At 32.7% G+C, this 16628-nt stretch overlaps 1 protein-coding gene across 2 annotated transcripts; it reads left to right on the top strand.

The window, feature by feature from the left end:
• Window positions 1-277: 277 nt before the first annotated feature.
• On the top strand, window positions 278-9209 carry LOC18013638 (kinesin-like protein KIN-14F). Of its 2 annotated transcripts, none has more exons than XM_006419046.2 (17): window positions 278-410; window positions 865-983; window positions 4372-4535; window positions 4664-4810; window positions 4910-5287; window positions 5435-5503; window positions 5589-5816; window positions 6000-6081; window positions 6166-6261; window positions 6342-6521; window positions 6622-6728; window positions 6809-6987; window positions 7080-7244; window positions 7325-7578; window positions 7661-7824; window positions 7907-8859; window positions 8932-9209. In XM_006419046.2, exons 2-17 carry the CDS (start codon window positions 893-895, stop codon window positions 9080-9082), a joined length of 3408 nt encoding a protein of 1135 aa, XP_006419109.2. In that variant the 5' UTR covers window positions 278-410; window positions 865-892; the 3' UTR covers window positions 9083-9209. The 2 variants fall into 2 exon arrangements, with proteins under 2 accessions (XP_006419109.2, XP_024009632.1); XM_024153864.1 differs by having other exon boundaries at window positions 301-431.
• The last annotated feature ends 7419 nt before the right edge of the window (window positions 9210-16628 follow it).

Here is a 16628-nt window from a genome sequence, read left to right as displayed (position 1 = left end):
AAAAAATTAACAAAAAAGATAGTGAACCAACACTTGATTTTCTCTACACACGTTTCTCATTCTCCATCTTCTTCTAAGTTCTAACCGTTATAACTTATAAGAGAAAAGAAAAACAAAAGTGCAAAAGGCAGGCATCAACTCTTGATATATCTCTCTCACTCTCTACACAAATCTCTCTCTCTTTCTCTCTCTCTCTCTCTCTCTCTCTTTCTCTCTCTCTCTCTCTCTCTCTCTCTCTCTCTCTCTCTCTCTCTCTCTCTCTCTCTCTCTCTCTCTCTCTCTCTCTCTCTCTCTCTCTCTCTCTGTTGTTTCTCATCTTAGAAGTTACGACGTTGAAAAGCTCATCATCCCCTGTTCTGCATTTTGATTCAAATGGTGTGATCGGTGAACAACATCGATCTTTCCTTCAGGTTCTGCACTTTCTAATTATGGTTCGCGTCATTTCTCTCTATTCCACTTCTAAACCTAAATTCATTCGTCCTCAGCGTTATACAAATAATTCTTTACTATTTAATGTTCAATTTCCAATCCTGCTATTACAGATACTAAATTTTATGTGAAGATTACTTAGCCAAATTAGTTATACTCAAATATTATGTGAAGATTAGTTAGCCAAATTAGTTAAATACAGTGATATATAATTTCTTCTATGGATTTTATTTTCAGATTTTAAATTATTTGTTGTAATAACTGTGTGGTCTTTTTGCCTCTAACCAAATGGGTTTCCCTAAGAGTTAAAACTTTCTGTGCAAAATGCAAAATGGATTGAAGGAGCATTTTTTAATTTTTTTGGCGAAAAAGATTCAAGAAGCATTTCGTTTAGGCTCTATTTGATAAATGCTTATGGATGAAATTGGTTTTCAGAAAATTTATTAAAGAAGAAAGGAGAAAAATGCCACAAGAACTAACGAGAGGATTAAAGGGTTTGGTGTCCACAAGCAATGGAGATTATGAGCTTGCTCAACGAAAAGCTGAAGAAACAGGTTCCTCTCATCATTTTTTGTTTGTTTGTTTTTTTTTTCTCATCTTTTTCATTATGAATATGAAGATAAATCAGATAAAGTAAAGAAAAAAGGAGGTTGCGGATGGACCATATATATAATTAGCTATGTATTCATTCAAAAAACAATTACGTTGGGTTTGATTTAGAGAAAGTCGTTTAGAAAATGCTTTATGAAATGGCTTTCATTAGAGGGTTACCCACCACAAAGTATTACTTATTACTTTATGTTTGGTGGATATACATATACGCAATACGTTACAACTAAATACTAATCAGTAATCACCATGACTATATTATTGTGGTCATACATTACTTTCTACAATCTCCCAAAGCCTGTTTCTTAGTTCAATTTGTTTATTTTTCAAATTATAATAATATATTTTGAATTGAAAGCTCTGAGCAAATTTTTGTTCTAAAAGTCTACTAGGTAAGATTTCACTAAATTTTAAAATAATCATAATAATTTGTATTCATTAAAAGTATATATTCAATTAAAAAAAGAATAAAACTTTTGAATTTATGTGTCTATAAGACATACTTCCTAGTCTAATGTTTTTTTTTATCATTTTAATCTTTTTTACAATTCTAGATTTTGCGCCTATGCTATGCTATGTGTAGATATTTTATTGATAAAAATTTTATGCAACCATTATATTTGGTAAAATATTACTTCTTATATATTGATGGTTTAATAATATATTAAAAAATATTTCGGTATTAATCTCATAATATTTATAGATACTTTGGTTTTTAATAATTTTCTTTTGAATCTATATATATCATACTTAAAAAATTATTATTTGGTCAAAAAATTATAAGTTAATTGCCAAAATCAACTAAAAATGTTACAAATTAATCAAATGCTATTTATTAAACATAGCATTGACATTGAGAGAAAATATTATACATCTACTCTTTGAATCAAGAAAAAATTTTGTTTTCTTCATTCAGTTTCATTCTTGTTATATATGTGTTATTTAAAGAAAATAAAAAGTAATAATTTTTTAAAAACAATTATCTTCTCTAGTTCAACCAATAAAAAGTTCTATTTTAGTATATCTGTTTTTGTTTTAAAATAAACTAATTAACACAACTCTTGCTTTGAGATTAATAACAAGTAAGTAGGCAAAACTAGTACAATTTAAATAAAAATTTAGAAAAATGAATACCAAATAGAACAACCTTCAAAACTAAAAACTTCTATATTGATCTATGGTAATTCCAAGTCGAATATACAATATATAATTTTTTCGATTAGTTTTGTAACTAAACCAGTGATAAAATTATTTTTTATAAGTAAAATTATTTTAATATCATGTTGGTTTTTTTGTTGTTGCTAGTGGAGATTTAAAATATTTTTTATCTTTAATTGCTTTTCTTAACAATATTAGTAGAATTTGAAAACTTTTTTAATTTTGAATTTTGGTACATACTAATAAAATTAAAATTTTAAATACTGATGTGGACGCTCTGTAAAGCATATAGCTTTAACTATTATCAGTAATAAAAGATTTTTAAGTTCAGATTTTCCTATATTTTTTTATATTAAATACAATTTTAAAATTTAGAAACTTTTTTAATTTTAAATATTTATGTATCATATTTATATATTACTTTCATATATAGCTTCAACTTTTATTAGTAAGAGATGTTTTTTGACTAACACTCATCTTTATGGCCAATGTGAGATTTTTAACAGGTTCTGTAATGTATTTTAAAAAATTCGAATCATGATATATGCGAAACAAAATCTATATAGTTTTTTCTATTATATGGATGATGTGTGATTCAATTTCTTACAAACAAATGATAAAACATAGAGAGGATATAATAACTAAAAGTAATTGATAGTATAATTAGAAGGTAAAATTAGGAGAGAGAGAGAGAGAGTATAATCGATTATGGTAAATTTTTCTTGCACAAGATTAGTAGAACTTAACAGAAATATAGTGATGGATAATGATTTTAATGTGAGTGATATATAATATAAATATTCTAGTAAATTAAACATTTTTACAAAAATCTTCTAAGAGGTTCTATAGTGATCACACATCATTATAACATAGTTATTAATCATATGTAAAGACAATATTTTTCTTTGATAATGTTTCTGAATTGATATATAAAAGATTGTTAATAGATTTTACCCAAAAAACGGTTATTTGGAATGTTGAATTCCTCACTTCTCTCTATCACATAGAATCCGTAAGTTATTAGCCTTCAAAATATTAAATCCGTTTTGACGGCTGTAAATCCAAAGTTTATTTGTATGTTCAAACTTAATCTGAAATACAATGACCTAAATAAGATAAACAATCCTATGAGATCTAACATTTCGAGCCATCATAGTTGTCCGTGTTTTTATATAGAATTCGGGATTACATACAAAATAAAAAATAGTAAAAATTCAACAAATTAATTACATAAATACTGAGAGGGCTACAAAACAAAGAAAATAAATTTTCATAGTATTTTTTGTTTCGAGAAGCCTTACTCGCTGTTGCGGGAATTTCATTTTTTCTTTTAGAGGACAAAGAAAATATATACATATAAAGGACAAATAAGTTTATATACGTCGAAAAAAATGACACTTTTATATAATAAGGATTTGGATGCTTTCGAAACCCATTAATGATGCTTTCTAAGAGCATCATTATCGCTGGTTTTTTGTGAGTTTCTTATGAATATTTAATAATAAATATAATCAAATGAAATATTTAACTGAAGAAAAGTTTCTTATTTGGAAACCATAAAATAAGTTTCTTCTGCCACATGTCTTTACTTAAATGGTAATATTTTTGAAGACGACTTGGTCAGTAACTGCAGAAAAGTAGTGCGGAGAACTAGTCACCGCAGTTTTCATCGACTTTATCTCTACCTTCTTGATCTTTGCACAAAAGAAGAAAGAAAGAGTTCAGCCGCTTGACCTGCGAGGAGTCCGTCCTACCAGCTCTTCTGTCTTCCTTTTTAAAAGGTGGAAGTCATCAGTTCGAGCCTGATTATCTCCCAACCTGTTGCTTCTAGAGGCTGCCCTCTCTCAGCGGTTCGACTATTGTTGCTCCTGCTCGGTAGTTCCGTAGCTTTCCACAAATTGAGATTTGGCCGTAAAAGAGTCGAATTGTATTAACAACATATAATAATAAAATATATTGGATATAAGTTATACTTTTGAATAAATAAGTTTATTCTGCCACGTGTCTCTACTTAGGCTGCATATCGGCCTTTTAAGTTTTAATCAATAAAAAAAAAGTTTTAATCAATAACTAGGTCCAATTAATTTCCCGCGTTAAGTTTCCGTTAAAAGATATAAGTTATACTTTTGAATAATAAAATGTTTTTGGGTGTTGTGAATTGTCACAAATCAAAAGCCAAGAGAAGGTACCAAGCGGTGGCATGGCTAAGGAAGATGGACCAAGGTGCGGCGGAGACACTGCCAGAAAAACCATCGGAAGAAGAGTTCTGCCTCACCCTCCGCAACGGCCTCATTCTCTGCAACGTCCTCAACAAAGTCAATCCCGGTTCAGTTCTCAAGGTCGGCTTTATAATCTCTCAAGTCCTCTGGTTTGAGGATCAAGGGATTTTACTTGATCAAGAGATTCTTGTAATCGATGTTTTGCTTGATTCATTGATTTCTTGTTATCGATTTCTTGTTCACCTTAGGTGGTTGAGAATCCTATCACATTAGCTATTCAATACGCAGAAGGAGCTGCTCAATCCGCAATTCAATATTTTGAGAACATGAGGAACTTTCTTAAAGCTGTAGAGGATATGCAACTTTTGACATTTGGAGCTTCTGATCTTGAAAAGGTGTTTGTTTTCAATATCAGATTCTGTATTAAGGAATGATTCTCTGTTTTTTTTTTTTTTTTCTGTGACCATGCATTTCTAAATTGTTTGTTTTTGTAGGGAGGCTCGTCGAACAAAGTAGTAGATTGCATTTTGTGTTTGAAAGGGTTTTACGAGTGGAAACAAGCAGGTGGAGTTGGAGTATGGAGGTATGGAGGAACCGTGAGGATAGTCTCATTAAATCCCAAAGGCTCGTCTTTAACGAGCTTGTTACTTGGTAGCGAAAGTAACACTGATGAGTCTGTCTCTTTGGACGAATCCGAGACTTCTCAGTATGACCAGCTTTTGGATTTTCTTCACCTCTCTAATGAGATCTCAACTGAGGAATCTGAAACTGCAATTTCCATGGCCTTTCTTTTTGATCATTTCGCGCTTCAGCTTCTACATGCTTACCTCAAGGAGAGTGATGGGATCAACAATCTTCCTTTAAATGAGACGGTAGGTACGACATTTTTTAGTTGAGTTTGGTTGCAAGATGAAACATTTAAATCCTGTTGAATAAATCATCAAGAAGACTAGAATAATATATCAAGAAAACAAGGATAATGTTTCTTTAACCTTCTGAGATTTTGTTTACTTTTACAGGTGATCGATACCTTGCTCAATAGGGTAGTTAAGGATTTCTCTGCAATACTAGTTTCTCAGGGCAATCAGGTACCGCTTACTCTACAGGTGATTCTTTTTGAATGTTGAGACATTTGTCCGCGGTGCGTAAATAGTTTCTGGTATCTTCTTGCAGCTCGGTTCGTTTCTAAGGAAGATACTGAAATGTGATGATGGGGATCGATCAAGATCAGAGTTTTTAGAAGCAGTCTTCAGATATCTTAGACACAGAAAGGATTTGGTGTCAAAGGAGTTTTCAAAGTTCTGTAAGTGTGGTGGTAAGCCAGAGATTATTGGATCAAGCGTTCGAGAGTTTTCTCCTGCTCATTCAGAAGCTATTGGTCTTCAAAAGAAAGAGCTAGAGGTAAGAATTTTCTTTTTTTCCAAATACTAGAAAGTTTGGTTCTTCTTGCATTTGATCTTTGGACATCTTCTTATTTGGTTAATTCTTGAATAGTGAAAGCTGCACTGCAAGAGAGTTTTGGACTGCAAGCAAGTTTTGGACAATTTAGATATCTCAAATCTTTACTTGCATTTATGTCTACAGGAAGTAAAATCATGTGTTGTGGAAACGAGATGCCAAGTTAAACAAATGCAATCAGAATGGCAAGCAGAGCTTCAACGGATAGGTAATGAATCTTCTCTTTACCCAAAGCTCCTCTTCTCAGTAATTTAGGATCACATTGTAAATCTCCATCACCACTCAATGGCAGTTCATCACGTTAAGGACATGGAAGTTACATCTTCTTCTTACCTCAAGGTCCTAGAGGAAAATCGCCTACTTTACAATGAGGTCCAAGATCTGAAAGGTACCACCATTTATTACACATTCCTTCCATTTGATTATCTTAGTACTTTCTAGTTTACTGACTTATGTTTTGATGTATAGGCACCATTAGAGTCTACTGCAGAGTCAGACCTTTCTTACAAGGAACAAAAGATATGCAATCAACTGTAGATTATATTGGCGAAAATGGTAATATTATGATTGTCAATCCTCTTAAGCAGGAGAAAAATGCAAGGAAAATCTTTGCCTTCAACAAAGTATTTGGACAGAATGTATCACAAGGTATGTTTAGCTTATAATTGGTTGGTTTTGCACCACCTAACTACTTTCATGATGCTTTCTTGTCTATCTTTATACTGATGAATGGTTTTTTACTTACCAGAGCAAATCTACGCGGACACTCAACCGGTAATAAGGTCCGTTCTTGATGGATTCAATGTTTGCATCTTTGCGTATGGACAAACTGGTTCAGGGAAAACATATACAATGGTATGACCAGTTTCCATTTGCTTGTAGTGTGACTCCATAAACCGTCATTACATTGTTATGTCTCTATTATCCCTTGGCAGAGTGGGCCGGATCTGATGACTGAGACAACTTGGGGAGTGAACTACCGAGCTCTACGTGATCTATTCCAGCTATCAAATGAAAGAACGCATGTGGTGACTTATGAAATTGGAGTCCAAATGATTGAAATATACAATGAACAAGTTAGAGATTTACTAGTCAGTGATGGTTCTTCAAGAAGATATCCTTTTCATATAGTTTATAATAAAGGGCTTGAGTTCTATTGAGTTATCTGCGTATTCTCCTCAAAGTTTTCCTTGACCAGCTTCTCACGCTAGACATACGCAATAATTCTCAAATCAATGGCCTTAATGTACCTGACGCAAGCCTGGTTCCAGTTTCTAGTACTCAAGATGTTCTTGATTTGATGAGGATTGGCCAAAAGAACCGTGCAGTAGGCGCCACTGCTTTGAATGAGAGGAGCAGCCGTTCTCATAGGTAATTATCTAAGCTTAAGTCAAGCTCTAAACTCTTCGAATGATCATGTAGTCGTTGAGATTCTGTATTTTCCTCTACAGTGTCTTTACCGTTCATGTCCAAGGAAAAGAGTTGGCCTCAGACTCCATTTTAAGAGGCTGCCTTCATCTAGTGGACTTAGCTGGTAGTGAGAGAGTTGAAAAATCCGAAGCCGTGGGAGAGAGACTCAAAGAAGCTCAACACATAAATAAATCATTGTCTGCACTAGGAGATGTCATCGCAGCACTTGCCCAAAAGAGTTCCCACGTTCCATACAGAAACAGCAAGCTTACACAAGTTCTACAAGATTCCTTAGGTAAACACTAGGACAAGGTTTTGCTTAGTCATTTTTGTTTTTATTAGTGGCTTCATCCATCGTCTATGAAAACTATATGCAGGTGGGCAAGCCAAAACATTGATGTTTGTGCATATTAACCCTGAAGTTAACGCGGTAGGAGAGACTATAAGCACCCTTAAGTTTGCTCAAAGAGTTGCGTCCATCGAACTTGGAGCAGCTCGATCAAACAAGGAAACTGGCGAAATCCGAGATCTTAAAGACGAGGTATCTATCGCATCCGTTTCATTTTCGTTACGCAAAGGGAAAGAGTATATATTGTAAACAAGTCTTTCTTCCAAATTTTTAGATATCCAGCCTCAAATTAGCATTGGAGAAGAAGGAGGCAGAGCTTGAAAAATTGCGAGCTGGTAACATCCGGAACACAAATGATTGTCAGAGAGCAAGAGCAGTTTCTCCTTTCCATCTCCCAAAATATGGTAACGGTGCTGGAACTAAATCTGAGGCAAGTCCACAGCCAAATGACAACAACAGAAGTTTCTCAACAGAGAAACAGAGGAAGTCAAGGTTTCCATCTGCATTGAGAAACAGAGAAGCAAGCCCAAAGATGCCAAATCTAGCAGAAGAGAGGTTAAATCCAAGATCACCATCTCCTCCTAGTAGGAGATCGTTATCTACTGATAGAGGATCTTCCATCAAAAGCAGGAATAAACCTGACGTTTCTCAAAACCTTCCGGTTTCAAGAACTCCTTTCCCAGCTAGAGTCCCATTAGCCAAATCCTTTGCAACTGTTCCATTGAACCCATCAGCACAAAACAGGCTTCGTGTAGATAACACCTCAGAGACATTTCATAACCATGAGAAGCTAAGCGCAAGAAAGCTTTTCCCCGAGGTTGATGAGCAACATGTCATGAGGCATGCACTTAACATTCGTCAAGGTGGGGTTAAGAAGACCAAAGCAGAGAGCAGCAAAGCCAAGGCAAAGCAACCATCGCCGGGTAGGTTTCAGAAACTCGATGTTGGGATCAGTTTACGTTCTGAGGTGGATTCTGAAGCAAAGATCGAAAGTTATCAGTCGCAAAAGGGGAACAATCACAACGTGATGCACTCAAGATTCCAAAACTTCGACGTTGGTATCAGCTTGTTCTCTGATCTCTGTGCTGGAGACAAATCAGATTCAACAACACTCAAGAGTGATGATTCCTCAGAGGTAGACAACGAGCATATACTCGTTGAACCACCTTTGAAATTGAAGAATTCACAAAGAAAATTCTCTGCAAACTCCCAAAACCACAGACTAAGGTTACTACTATAAACTTAAACAAGATCTTTCAGTACATCTACTCAAAACACTTGTTAATTTTCATTCCGCAGGACGATTTATGCTCATGAGGACACTTCACTCGTGACTAAACTGGAGGACAAGCCTTCAAATGGTATGAATGAAGGTAATAGTAATGTATCTATGCCTGAGTTTAGGAGAAGTCGTTCAAGGAATCATGGAAGGTTTATGGTGTTACCATAGAAACATGTCCCAAAACTACAACAAATCTATATCAGACATCTATATATATATATGTATATGTATCATTTGTACAGACACAATTTGAAGTTTGAGTTTTTTTTTTTCTGGGTTTTGTTTGTGATATCCTTGTACTCCATAGTTGTGATTGAGATGGAATCGTTTATCATATGAACGAGTGAGTGTCCCACGCCACAAAAGTTATTTATTATTCTTGATATTTATCCACGCCAATCTTTTTTTCTGCATGCCGACTTTGACATTCATATACGGGTGATTAAATATTTAAGATCTCAAACTGTAACTGAACAGGAACCGAACCGATAGCCTTAGAGCATCATTATTGGTGTGACCGATATGGGTCTCTTAAGATATTGTTTAATATTATGTAATATCCTAGAAACTAATGATTTTTGCTGTGTACTAGTAGAAACCCAAAAGGTTTTTTTAAAAAAGGATAATAATAATTTATTTATTTATACTATTATTTGCGAAGTTAAAAATTCTATGTGTCGTTTCCAGAGTGATTTGCTTATGTGTCATTATTAAAATATATATATATATATGTGTCGTTTTAATTAATTCTAATAGGATGATCATTAATTCTATGTGTCAATACGTGTGACATGGCTTTTTTCATCGATTATGGGCCTTTGAATTTGTTAATGGACCAGCGGTTTCAATCTCGATCATAGCCACCAAATCTGTTAAATGAGTCACCAACATAAAAACTCTAAACCCTAAAGCATTATCCTACTCTATATATACTCGTATTGTGTTCCTCTTCTTTATTGTTCTGAAACATCATTTTATATATTCGTGTTCGTAAATGTTTTGGAGTAATCAGTTATTGTTCGTAAATATAAATTAACCTAAGCTTCTTTATTGTTTTCCTTAAAGCAATCTTCATGACCGAACACATATTTAGTTCTGTTATGTTCTTTTCACTGTTTTGTGTTTGAATTTATTTCTTTTAATTCGAGTTTGTAGTCTTATATTGATATATACCTTCCACCATGCTGATTTGATTAGGTTATCTTCGTTGGTGGTTTCTACAATGGACAACATGTCAAGAGGTGGACTTATCGATTTGTTCTATTGTTATATTTGTTCGGTTTAATTTTTATACAATTAGACAACTTATGATCCATCGCTTATATTTTTTAGAGATGCATCATTTTGTATTAAAAAAAAAATTCTAATTCTATACTTCGTGGTTATGATTTTAAGATGCATCGCTAATATTGCAAAGTAGAGTTGAATGATGCATCGTTTGAATTACAAAGCTTCAAGTAATTTGTCTGAATTTTCTCTCTCTTTAATTCAGATGTTCCCGTTTTGAGCTTCCACCTGCCTCAACCTGATCGTGAATCTGAAGGGTAAGCGTAAGTCCATATTCCTTTTTTTTGTTATAACGCTATTGTTCCTTAAAAGTAAGTTGGTTCCATGACTTTCTTTTCTTCGTGATTACTTGCATTTGTATTTTGTTATTATTCACTTACATGTATAGTTTGATATTCTTCTAAAAGATTATTAAAATTTTGACATGTCAAGGTTTACACCTTGAGAGGCGCACACAATTTATGGGTTGGATGGATTATAATTGTTTGTTTCGCAATGCTCGAATTCTCTAGTATTCAGAATTCTCATCACTCTACGTTTAATGGCACAATCTTTGTGTATTCTGTTCTGTTGTCTCTGTTTTTTTTTACTAGATTCTTGAGACATTTCATAACAACTTTTGTATAACGTGCGCCTCCCTCCTCCTTTTTTTTTTAACACATGGTTCTGTCGTTAGTTTCTTCCATTGTTACATTTACTTATGTTCTAGATCCTAACAGAATACATGAGGAGGATCGGTGTACACTTGATTTGATGTCACTTGATATCTGCCTTAGAGATTCACAGTCCTCAGTTTTACTGAAAGGGAACATTTTTTTTATTTGTTTCTTTATAAAATTTAGGCTCGGGTCCTTTTTATAACACAAGCAGATATAGGCCATGTATTATCAGACAAAACTGTGTTTGATAAAAAAACTTTGTTTGTTTCTTTATTGGTCGATTTAACTCTTGGGATATCGGATCATTTGTCTTTGTTGTATTTTTTTAGTTTACCGAGGTAGAAGTTCTTGTGTATCACATTTGAGGGTTTGCACACATAATTGCTTCGGTTTTGTATGAAGTTCTAAAGACAGTGGAATTTCAGTGTTGAGGTGAATTCTTCTATGAGTTTGTTTTGATATAATCTTTTTTCTTATTTTCTTGGTGGTTGTTTTGCAGCTTCCAGTCTTAGGACAACACTGAGACCAACCTCTGCTTTGTTGGAAACACAATGTGTCAGCAGTAAAGGGCTCAGTGATTCATGTATGGGACTACTCTCAACCAAATAAGAAGGCTTTTTCTTCTCAGAAACCAAAAACGATCAGGTCTTATGTATGTTGCCATACCTTGACTAGGCAAGGGGAAAGAGGGGGACAGTTTCATTGCTGATCTGTGAAAAAAAGTTGCTCATTTCCTGTTTCGGATGGACTCTCTCTCTCCAATGAAAGGAGCAACAACGTGGCGAGAAGAGAAGCTTGGCGTAGTAATAGGTGCAGGTGCAGCAACGATTTCAGCTAAAGCCAGCATCATGTCTAAGCTGAGGCTCTTGAGGAACATGTGCGAGAACGTCAACCCTTGTACGCCGCACCTGTGGGGGCTTGTGATCGTGACAGAAACTTGGGACGGTAGGATTAGGGTGTTCCATAACTACGGTTTACCAGTTCAAATAGTAGTAGCATTCTTTGATTTAGATTGGAGCTCACGTTATCTTTAAAATCATGAGCTAAAATTGGTCTCTTTGTATTTTGTGTCTGGTGCTTTATGAGAAGAGAAGCTTGGCGTGTGTGTAAGTAAACACCGACCGTGATTTAAAATTTGTCAAACTTAGAAGCGACAACAATGTGACTGACTATTGAATCTCTCTGGTTCTTAACATTTACAAAACATTAGTATAATCCTTTGTGTGTCTTTCTGTTGCTATTATTCCTTTAACCGAGGACTCTGAAATACGTTTATATTTTGATATTTGCTCATCAGATGTTTGAAAGTAAAAAAGTATATATACTTGAGCAATTGTATTTGATGAGCATAACAAGAACAGAGACACTACTTGATCGACTCTCCCCATTTCATATGTATTAAAAAAAACATACAAAAGAAAGAAAAAGAACTCTATGTTTAGAGCTTTACTTTATGTTTTTTTTTTAATAAAACCAATATCAATACCTAACCTGAATCTGTCTTCACCATATGGAAACAACAATGGGTATTGCAATGCTAGATAAGTGGGATGCAACTCACTGATCCGTTGAAATTCACCTTTATTACTCTCTATTATAACATCACGCTTATCTCTATCACCACTAAAGTCACCAGGTATTAGTGTGGCGACGTCATTTTCGATTGGAAGATTATGAGTTCTACCATCGGTCGCTCTACCGCTTCTGAGTACCAGGCGCATACCATTCAAGTCAGGTCTCATTGAAAGCTTATCACGAGCTGTTCGAAATGCTTTGACATGAGTATTATGAGCGTCCAACATTTTTTTTTTCAATGCCTCGACTATCTCCTCTCTTAGACCATTGGGCGTCCCATCATTACTGCATAATAGGTAAATGATTTAGTCATTTAGTAGATAGAATTTAGAACTTTAAAATCTGGATTGTAGACGTTAAATGAAAAATACCTAAAATGAGCCATACGATTTTTTGTTTCATTGACTGTGTCATGTATATAAAGCTGCAAGAAAGCCGGTTGTTTACCAGTAGCTGGTATCATATCACCTATTCTATGATAATTTTCACCACACAGCTGAAACACGTATGGCCCAGGACCTTTGTTGATATTATTATTATTCACTTTTCCACCAAGTGATGTAAAGGAAAACATCATATTGTATGTCCGAATGTTCTAACAAAAATGTGTTCGAGTATCACCTTTGTTGTAAAGCAAAGAGAGTATTGTATTCGGTGGTTTTTTAAGAAGAGGAGAGTTACTTTTCCCTTATGACCAACACATCGTGAAAACAGGGGTTCCTTTAATGCGCCTTTTATTTTTATTTTCTCCAAACCACATGTATGCATTGCAATGACTACACATATTAGCTTGATCACCTTCATCATAATAACCTATGTAGATTGATTATGAAATATATTAGTAACTCGTTTATTCGAATATATGGTTTTGAAATAGTATAGATTGGATATTATTAAAAAGTTACCATTGGTAGCCAATCCAATATCAGCAAAATCAGAACAGTCGGTTCGTAAAAATTGTTGATTATTTGTAACTTTATCATCTCTAGCTTTTGATTTAGATAATCTTTTTTTTTGTGATGAGTGTCTTCATTTTCAGACTCATCATCAGTTGCAACAAAACAAACGAAATCATCTATTCCGTCTGGTTTGGGTAAGAGATCTACTTAAATATTTCAATATAATATGTCAGACACAGAGGGGAAATTTATACAAAATTATATTTTCGAGGTAGATGAAGACTAACCTGCATTTTGATGATTATGACATGCTCTTTTTAATCGCAAAATTTCCATCCTTGTTTTCCTAGCCATTTGAGAACGTTTTCTTTTCAATGTAATATCATCTCCAGTTTGGTTAAACATGGTATCTTCTGGTGCATATTGCTGGCTTCTCGAAAGTAAACCTGCGTAACTGAATAATTAATGTTATAAAAACTTGGTATTAATATATCTTTATTTAATGAGATAGAGTTTGTAATAATAGTGTTGATGTCACATCTATTATAAGTAGGAATCGGTTTTGGTTTTGGTGTTCTCGGTCTATATTTCTTCTTTGGAGGCATCACTATAGAAGAACAAATACCACTTTATCCTCTTCTAATGATTAAACTGTTAAAAACAACATTTAAGATATGAAATTTATATTTTAAATTGATTGATTGAAAACCACGAATATGGGGATCCATATATATAGAGAGATGTAACTGCAGTAATCAAAGACATTGTTTTAATTCACCCAATACAAATTCATACTTCAATGAATTATATATATCTATAATCTTTAATTCAATAATCTAAAACTCATAATATATATATCTATAATCTACATATATGTACTCATATAATTTATACTTTAGTATACTACAATAAAATATATATTTCAATAATCTACATATAGTCGCAATCTATACTTCAAACCTAATGATGATTGGATGGACTAAATTCTGGAACCAAAATTTCTGACTGTAAACCGAATTGTAAGATAACCCGAATGAACGTACTAACCAAAAGTCAACATAATAATTTTATTTTTTTTTAAAAACTAATATCTACAATCTTATTTAAAATTAATTAATTATTGTAATTTTTGTTATGATTTTCTGTAACCGACTCCATATCTGGACTGAACCAAACTCAAATTTGAATCAAAACTATAACAAAACCACATTACATTTGCTTTTTAAACCTTTTTTCTAAAACCCTAAAAAATAAATAACCCAAACAAAACTATTTGATTTTCACATATAACTCGGAATTCTAATTATCGTTAGTCTAGACTAACAATGGTAAACCCTAATCTTCACAGCCAATCCGTTCTAAGTCGAGACTGACAATAATTCGTTGCTGATGCTCAATGGTTTTCTCACATTTATATGATTATATGGTTCTCTCACATAATCTATTATATAATCTTTGAGGTATTAGCCTTTTTGGATGATTAATTCGGGAAAGGTATAATTTCTTTTCCCAGAATTTTTTTAAAAAAGTTTAGACTGAATCTCACCTTTTTCGGTATAAAAAAAGGTGAAAGCTATAGAAACTATCGTAGAGAATGGAATTGTGTGTCTTAGTCGATGATTGATAAGAGGTATACAGTATATAGCACTGTGAAGATTTAGTTATGAGCAGATCTTAATGTGGGACTTTTAATACTTTTAAAACACCGACACTTATTTACATATCTTATCAATTTACATATTTTGTATAGTTATTATATTTTGTTTAAGATACACGCACATGATTTATAGAAATTAGAATTTGCGATGGTTCAAAAATTTACATTTTTTGTTTCTGAGAATATATGCCCACATATTCTAGAATATAAATTTAAAAACTGATTTTATTGAATGTTAATTGTTAACAATTAACTTTGTATTAGTCTTGATATATATATACAAGGCTTGAGATTTTAGATCAAAAAATTAGATCCTTCTTAAATCGATTAAGTGAAATCAGTTTAATTAATTTTTTCCTAAAAAGTCATAGCTTTTTTTATTCATTTTCACTAATTTTATTAAAAATAAAGCTTTTAAAGTCAATTCAACCGATCAATCTAATACTGTCTTAATGGTTTTTTTTTGTTTAAAAGATACAACATTCTCATTAATTTAATATAATACATGATAATAGCAAAAAGAAATTAGTTAAATTAGACAAAGCAGAAAAGTAAAAGACGAAGAAAAACCTGAATAATAGTATATCGAGACGATCAATATGAGATAAGAAAGAAAATGAAGAAATTGGAGACAATGAAAAGAAGTCAGAAAAAATGAAGACAATAAAAACAAGCAGGAAGAAATCACAGATATTGAAGAATAAAGAAAAATTAAGGAAAAAACATATTTTAGGATTTTGTTTTTTTGTACAATATTTTTTGTCGGAGGTAACACATATAAATACCATTTTATTGATATATGATAGATACTATAATACATTTATATATTAACCGAATTTTTTAAAAAAATTTAGATAATTTAAATATATAAGTGGTTTCATAAACGTAAGCTACAAGAAAATAATACTTGAAATGATGAAGCTGTTTTGATGTCAAAAAAATGTGTGACTGATATGAAGAAGGAGAATGAAGAGATGGCCAAGATGGTTAATAGTAAACTAAGAGAACAAAATAGGAAATAAGCATGACGGAAAATTTGTTCCTGAACTTCTACAGCTTTGTTGCAACTTTTAATCATTTTATTATTATTATACATGTGAAACGGACATTATGGTCTAATTTCCAATGAGAGCAATGAGATATCGTTTTTGAAAAGTTGTGTATTGTAAAAGTGTTTCATCTGAATTTGATTTTGATTGAATGAAAATAAGTCTTACAAAACCTCATTAGAAGTAGCATAATCAGAGCAAACAACGATAAAAAAAAAACATGTTAGCCCACAAATCTTACATTCTCTTTTTTTATTGCACAAGAATTATTATATTATCTTTAAGGAAATTGATTATGTACAAATCAATACAACTATCAATTGTAAATCCTATTCAAAATAAGAGAAAAAAAAACTACAGAAGAAGTCAAAGGATATAAAAGAAGAAGAAACAGAAAAGAAGACGAATAGATGACGAAGAAGTCAAAAAGACAAAGACAAAGTCATATCAATTAATTCCGAAAAGAAAAATAAAAAGGTGGATAACCCAAACTAATGAAGACGCATAAGGATAACAAGATGGGAAAGTTGAAGAAGAAGAAGAAAAATAATCAAGACGCTTGAGAGGTTAGAGAAAAAAAAATGAGAA

The sequence above is a fragment of the Eutrema salsugineum genome, unplaced genomic scaffold, assembly GCF_000478725.1.
Source record: "Eutrema salsugineum unplaced genomic scaffold, Eutsalg1_0 scaffold_4, whole genome shotgun sequence".
Taxonomy (NCBI): Eukaryota; Viridiplantae; Streptophyta; class Magnoliopsida; order Brassicales; family Brassicaceae; genus Eutrema; species Eutrema salsugineum.
This window is presented reverse-complemented; position numbering and strand designations above follow the sequence as displayed.